The following is a 7,159-nucleotide window of genomic DNA, read 5'->3' on the forward strand; positions in this document are numbered from 1 at the left end:
CAGGACGGGAGAGGAACTCGGCTTTTCCCACTGCCCGTCGGGGCCGGGCCCCGAGCCCGAGTTCTAGTTTCTCCCCCGCCACGGCACCGAGGAAACGTGCTTTGAAATGAATCCTCTCCGTCACGCTACGTGCCAGCGGAGGCGGCCCCTCTCCCCGCCCCTCCGTCCTCGCCCTCCCCCCTTCTCGCCTTCTAGCCCTCCCGCTGGAGGCAGGCCATCCCCCTCGGACAGGCTCCAGGCCGAGCTCGCCTCCTCGGGACGCTGCTTCTGGCGCTGCCTCTGGGCTCCTCTTTCCCGTCTTCATCGAGGGCGATTCTCGGGCCCTTCCCTGGCCGGCCGGCCGGGCTTCCTCTGGACACACCCCGGAGCGGATCCGATCGGATCGGCTGGATCCCGGAGGCCTCGGCAGCCCAGGAGCTTGGCGCCGGATCCTCCTGGAGCGCTGCAGGGAGCCGGATGTTGCCTCCGACGGAGGAGGCAGGCAGGCCTCAGGGATGGCCTCTGCGCTGGACCAAGGCCCCCCCCCAGGAGACTCTCGCTACAGACGGGGCAGGCTCAGGATCCTTTATGGCCCGCCGAACCCCCCAGAGCCTAGAAGAGACCTCCTGGATGGGCCCGAGAAGGCCGCCCCCTCTGTCCCCGGGTCCTCGGGCTCTCCCGGGAAGCCCCTTTGGGGCCGGCTCGGACCCCTGTTGTGAGAGGCCTCGAAGGTCGAGGAACGCCGTGGGCCGGAGTCACCGGCCAGCCAGAGGTCCGCGGAGGCCCCGGGATCTGGGCATCACTTCATCGATGACGTGGCGACGTCAGAGGCACGACGGGGCGAGCCTCCGTTCCGTGTCCTGGGCCCGGCTGACCTCGTGGACGCCACGGAGGGGGGCCGGTCAGGACTCCCCGGGACGCCGCCTCCGGGGGAGCTCGCGGGTCAGAACCGCCAGGAATGTGCGTCACAGCAACAAACGTCGAGTGTTGTTCCGAGGCCCAAGAATCGGAGTCCCAGCTGTGGCCCGGGACGGAGTCCGGAAGAGGCTCTTCCGGAGCTCCAATCTGGCCTCGGGCCCCGGAGGCGGAGCTGGCCGAGCCCTGCAGGAACCCGGCCCGGAGAGCCCCGGCCGAGGCCGCGAAGGGTCAGACCGGACCGGCACGACTGCAGGCCGTGAACAGGAGAGGAAGGTCTGGGGACGGCGCGGCGGGCGGGCGTCCAGGCGTCGGGCCTTCGGGGGCAGAGGCGAGGCCGGGCCGAGACGGTAAGTGGACCGAAGAGGCCGGGAAGGGGCCGGGCCTCTGCGAGCGCTTCCCGCGCCGGTCCGGGGCTGAGCCCTTCCCAAACCGAGTCGTCCCACTCCGGCCTCCCAATGAACCGGACAGAAGCCGGGCCGGGCTTGGGCGAGAACAGAAGGGCTGCCCGGGGGGACGGGACCGGCCGGCACGCCGGAGGCAGAGCCACGGGAGGCTGGAGCGGGACCTTCTGGAGGTGCCCCGAGGGGACGTGGGGCCGGGAGGGCCTCCGGAGTCTGCCGTTCCTCGTCCCGGATCCCCACGAGACCAGGAGCCCCGGGAGCGGGGAGACGGGCGCCTCCCCCGGCTTGTTGGGCAAAGCCAGCCAGGGCCGCTGCCCACCCTCTGCCCAGCCAGTGGCCTCCTCAGCACGGCGCCCCCGGCACGCCTCCAGCTGGCATCAAGTTCTCAAATGCCACCCGATGCTCTGCCCCGCAGGCGGGCAAACAGCCGAGGCCGCAGCCCCGAGGGTGGGAGAGCCCGTCCTCAGCCCTGGCGAGGGGGGCAGGCGCGGAGCCCCGGGAGGCGGCGGCAACCTGGCCCCCAGCTCCGGCCGCCTTCTGCGAGGTCGGAGGACGCCCGCAGGAGCGCTGCGGAGTGTGGACGGACAGACGGTTCACCCGCGGACAGACCCCTCCCAGCCCCCGTGCCCCCCCGCTCTGCCCGCCCCATTCTCGGCCCCCGGCAGAAAAGTCTTACTTCTGGGACTTCCTTCACGAAGGCCACTAACTTGTCCATCATCTGGGCACAGAGGACGACGTCCATCTTCCCGGCGATGCCGAAGACGCCCGTGGTGTGGGCGGCCAGCTGGAGGGAGAACTCTCGGGCGCTGGTGGCGTTGAGCTGCCTCTGGAAGGACGTGGGACGGCCGTCAGCAGCGTCCACCCCTCCCCAGCCATGGAGCTTGGCCAAGGCCGCGCCGCTCCGAGGACTCCGGCCTGGGGCTCGGCCCTCTGAGCCGCCCGCACGAGCCCCCAAAGGAGACGAGAGTCCAGGAGACGGTGCCCCCGCCGCCTCCTCCTCCTCCTCCCCGGCCCACAGAGTCGGGGGGCACCCGGGGGCTGTGCCGAGGCGTCCAGGGGTCCGAGTGTGCGTATCTGGGAAGGCCTGAAGGTGGAGGGGGCAGGAGGGGAGAAGGATGGGTGGGGGGAGTCGTGCCAGCCAGAAAGCTGGCCAAGTGCGCGCCGCGTGTCCCCAGAACGACGTCCTCCCGCTGAAGTGAGTGCCAGCCTGGTGCCCTTCCCTTGTCCCCCTGCCAGGCTGGCGCTGCCCACCCCCAGAACAGCCCCCCAGCCTGGCACCCGGCCTTGGCCCCGTCGCTCGGGCCGAGGGCTCACCTACCGTAGCGAAGGCGTGGAGCGCGCGGGTGACTTCTCGTGAAGGGGGGCACTCGGAGAGGTCGGCCTCGTCCCAGCGGCCTGCCCGGCCGCACTTACGCCAAGCCCTGGGCTCGTCGGGGCCGCCGGGGAGGGACACGAGGCTCGGGGAGAAGGGAAGGCAGGGCCGGAAGACGGTCACCGCAGCCAGGGTCCTGGGCCACCTGGAGGCCACAGAAACGGGGCGACCGTCAGGGACCGGCCGCGGGAGGCTGCGGAGAAGACCCTGGAGGGCTCTGGCACGCCAGGAGAGGCCCAAAGGCTCGAGGGCCGCCGCTGGCCCGCCCTAGAACCCAGAGCTGAGACGCCGCTGGACAGGGGGCCCCGGCTCGGGGGGGGGTGCGGGGGGGCCACAGATTCCCCGCGGTGCTGGCAGGCCGCCGGCCCGAGCCCATGATTTTAGGGGAGGTGCGTATGGAGGCAGTGCCCAGGGTGGCACAGCCCAGTGTGTCTGGGGAGGGATCCGAACCCAGGGCTTCCTGATCTTTGGGTCAGCAGGCTAGCCTCAGCGCCCCAACACGGCCCTCCTGATTGGGCCTCAAAGCCTGGGGCCGCCAGAGGAAAAGCTGCCCTGAGAGGGTCACCCCCAGCGGGGGATGGTCTAAGCCAGGGAGATGGTGCTCCCGTGGGTGCACGGGCGTGAGGGTGTGTGCCCGCGTGTGTAAATATTGGGGTGATGGGGCAGACAGAAGGCCCGGCTCACGAAGCCCCTCCAGCCCCTGCCTTGCCTCGCCTGGCCTTGCGGGCAGTGCCGGCTCGGGGAGCCTTCCCGGGCAGGAGCCGCCCGCCGGCCTTCTTTGCAGCCTCCTGGGGCCGGGCCGGGGGAGGATCCCCGCGGTGCCCGGTGCCCGCCGCCTCGGATGGAGGCACGATGGCAGGGTGCCCCGCTTTGAGAAGGGGGCGCAGCAGGCTTTCATCGTGAGAGACAAAGCAGGCATGTTCCGGCCTCCGGCCAGGGGCTCTCAGCCCAGCCGCCGGGGCAGCGGGCTGTTCTCCAGACGTCTGCGCCGCCCCCCACCCAAAGCAAAGGCCAGGGCAGGAGGAACAGGCCCGGGAGGGAAGGTTACGCAGAGAAGTGGGCGCCCCCTTCCTGGCACCGTGCCCATGAGTTACGCTGAGCCTCCCCCCAGAGCCCAGGGCATTCTGGGCCGGGCCTCCTCCCGCAGCCTGAGCCCCCCGCTCCCCTCTGGGAGGGCCCAAACCGCCATCGAGGAGAGACTCCCCCACGGGCAGAACCCGAACAAGAAGCGTCCCTTCAGGGCTCCGAGCCGCACACAGGACCGGCCGGCTCCGGCACTCGGGGCACGTCGCCCCTCCGCCTCCTCCCCCGGCACCTTCCCTGTGTCCGTGACGTGACGCCCGGGAAGCCCGGGAAGGCCTTCAAGAGCGCCGTCCGTGCCAGCTATTCGCCTTCCAGAGCAGTGAATCGGGAGCCCTGCGGCCCCGGGTTCGAGGCCCAGCGGGAAGAGCTCCCGGTTTGGGGGATCGCAGACAAGTTGGAGTAGTCGACGACGTGTGGGCTGCCCACCCGGCCTCCAGGGACACGCAGGGGGGTCCTCTGGGTGCCAGAAAGGGCTTCGAGACAGCCACGCAGGCTAGGCTCTGGGGGTCGGTCCGTCGTCAGTCAGTCAGTCAGTCAACCCTCGCTCGGCGCCTCGTGTGTGCCAGGCCCTGGGCTATGTGCCGGGCAGAGCCGCAGGGCAGGCCGGTGGCGGTGGCCTCCCTGCGCTGCCCGGGCTCCCGCGGCCTGCCAGGCGGCACCCTCACCGCCGCCGGACGCCAAGCCTGGCGGCTCCCTACTCAAGTGGCCCTTCTCGGTCCGGGTCCTCCGCGGGGCGATGGGGCGCCGCGCTCTCCACCATTGTGATCTCGCCCCCTTTGACTTAGCGCCGTGGGCGCTGCGGACCCTGCTGCGTCGGAGCCGACGCCGGAGAGGGTGAGCTCCCTGGAAGAGAGGAATGAGCGGCACAGCGGCGAGACGCCGGCGGGGCCAGAGCCGTGCCCAGACAGGGTCGCCCCAACCCTGGAGGGCGCCTGGGGGCAGGGCAGCAGCCTCCGACGTGCCCGTCACCGTGGCTGGGGACGTCACTCCCCGTCCCGAGGAAGAGGACGGAGACACCTTCCTCGTCCCGACGCGGCAGCTGGGCTGCTTTGGAGCCTTCGGGCCCGCGCGCCGCCCTGCACGCTCCCGGCGTGCCACCGACGGGTCCAAACCAGGAGAAAGCGGGGCTGACCGAGGGAGCCGCCCGGGAGGCTCTTCACCCACCTTTGTGGCCTGCGGAGGCGTGGCCTGCGGAGGCAGGCAGGGGGTGCGGGGCAGGGAAGACCCCTCCGGCCCGGGACAGGGAAGAGGGGAGCGCCGCGGTTCCACAGAGGGAGAAACCGTCCGCGCTGGACGCGCCGGGAGCTTCCTCGGCCGGGCCCGGGTCCGGGAAGGGCTTGTCCGGCGCCTGGCGCAGGGCTGCGGTAGGCCACGGCCAGCCTCCGCGGCACCCACAGCCCAGCAGCCAAACGTCTGCCCGGCAGGGCCGAGGCCTCTCCTCCCCGACCTTCCGGAGGGCTCGCCCACCGCCGCCCGCTTCCCTACAAATGGAGGCCGGCCTCGGGGAGGTTGAGGCGAGGCTCCAGGGACATCTCCCACCTCGGAAGGCCCCGTCGCGGCCTGGCACCGGGAGGCCCGGCTGGCCCAAAAGGGGCTCGGCTGCCGGTTCCCAACGTTCTCCTCTCGGCCCCCAGAGCCCCCGAGCCCTTCAGCTCCCAGGACGCCGGAAGGAGAGATCCGCACTCGGGTCCGGGGCTCGCAGAGCTCGGGATGACCTCGGCTTCCCCCTCCAGGGTGGGGCTCGCAGTGGGCGGCCCCCAATGGCGAGGGGAGGAAGGCCCCCGAGGGCCCCGGGGGAGGGGGCCACGCTCGAACCTGAAGCCGCGTTCACTTTCGGGGGGCCTGGAGCCCCGGAGCCCCTGGGCAAGCAGGTGGAGGAGTCGGGCCTGGGGCTCGGGAGGCCCGCCCTGCCAGCAGGCTGACGGTTCTGGCAGCCCCAGGCGAGGCCGGACGGCGTTCAGATGGCCTCGGGCTGCCACGGGGACGTCCCGGGCCGGGTGGGGGGCCCCAAAGCGCCTCTTCTGGCCGAGGCCAGCCCCTGGCCGTCTCCCTCAGACAGGCTGGCAGCTGCTGCCACCGACGTCTCGGGCGATCGCGAGTGCCAAGCAGGAGCGAGCCGAGAGACGCGGGCGAGGGAGCGGCACGGATGTGCCCGCTGTGGTGCCCGGGGAGCGAGGAAGAGCCCGGCTGGCATCTCGGTCCAGTGGGAGGGCGCAGGGCCGCGCAGGGCCGGGCAGGGCCGCGCAGGGCCGGGCAGGGCGAGGGCTCGCTCCCGGGGGTTCTGCAGCCCAGCGTGTGGCCTCAGGCAAGTCCCTCTCTCGGCCCGTCTCCTCCCTGCACGTGGGGGGACGAGACGCAGATTCAGAGCTGGGGGGGGCCTCAGGGCTGCACCTCCCGTTCTTTGGCCTCCAGACTAAAACCTTTCAGGCGGGGGAGGGGGGGCTCTTCCGCTTCACGGATCGTTCGCTTCCTGCGTGTCTGTGTGGCCCAAACCTTCCATTTTACAGGCGGAAAGACTGAGGCCCAACGAGGCCGCATGATGGTGGGCGTCACACGTTCGGCCAGGGGCCAAGCCAAGCGGACGTCCAAAAGGGGCCACGCCGCGCAGACCACGGGGCTGGGAGGGAAGCGTGGCTCGAGCCTCCCCCGTGACACATAGGGAAAAAGAAGAGCCAGGAGGCCGCCAAGGCTGGCGGCCAAAGGCCGAGAAACGCGGCCAACTGGCGGTCCGGAGCGGCAGCCTGCGGCCGTGGCCCCGAGCCGCTGCGGGGAGGCCGAGGACGGAGTTGGCGCGGCGCCTCGGGGGGCCTTTGAGCACACGACGACCGTTGGCTGACCGACTCGCCGATTCCCTCCGCTTCCCACCCAGCTAACGGTGCCCCCGGATGTGGGACGGACCAGACACGGGCCTCGTCTCCCCGAGCGTCCAGGCCACGTCCTGAAGGCCTCGGTCCCCCCTCCAGGAGAGAAGTCCCTCTCGCTGACCGGCCGCCTCCTTTGGAGAGGAAGGCCGCCACGGCACCCCCCGGGGCTCCGGAGGAGCCGGGCCGCTCGAGCTTCCTGGGGCCGCCCGTCTGCCCAGGCCCGGCCCTCCTCCTTCCCTCGAGGGGCTGCTCGGCCTGTGTCTGCCTCGGGCTCCGCCGCCGGCCGGCCCGTCTCCGAAACCCTTTTCTGGAGTGAAGCCTCTCCCCTTCGCCCTGCCCCGGCCGGAAGGGGGCCGCTGACGGGTGAGCCGCAGGCCTGTGGAAGAGGCTCACCTTCGAGTGGAATTCGCACCCGCAGCATCTTCTCCAGGACTCGGGAAGGCCGTCCGGGCAGACAACCAAGAGAAGAACAGGCGGGATCGCCATCTGCAGCTCGTCCTCTCCGGAGGCACCAGAGCCCGAGCCGGGGGGGGGGGGGGGGG

At 71.7% G+C, this 7,159-nt stretch overlaps 1 protein-coding gene across 1 annotated transcript in view; it reads right to left on the minus strand.

Moving 5' to 3' along the window:
* Positions 1 to 4,287: 4,287 nt before the first annotated feature.
* Positions 4,288 to 7,159, minus strand: part of LOC123234400 (collagen alpha-1(I) chain-like) — a 4,278-nt gene continuing 1,406 nt past the window's right edge. Inside the window, exons 4-6 of the mRNA XM_044660304.1 lie at positions 6,282 to 7,117; positions 5,780 to 6,087; positions 4,288 to 5,568 (exon numbers count right to left, since the gene is read on the minus strand). Coding sequence (XP_044516239.1) covers positions 4,288 to 5,568; positions 5,780 to 6,087; positions 6,282 to 7,117 — 2,425 coding nt within the window. The remainder of the gene's footprint in view (positions 5,569 to 5,779; positions 6,088 to 6,281; positions 7,118 to 7,159) is intronic.

The sequence above is a fragment of the Gracilinanus agilis genome, chromosome 2, assembly GCF_016433145.1.
Source record: "Gracilinanus agilis isolate LMUSP501 chromosome 2, AgileGrace, whole genome shotgun sequence".
In the NCBI taxonomy this organism is placed as follows: domain Eukaryota; kingdom Metazoa; phylum Chordata; class Mammalia; order Didelphimorphia; family Didelphidae; genus Gracilinanus; species Gracilinanus agilis.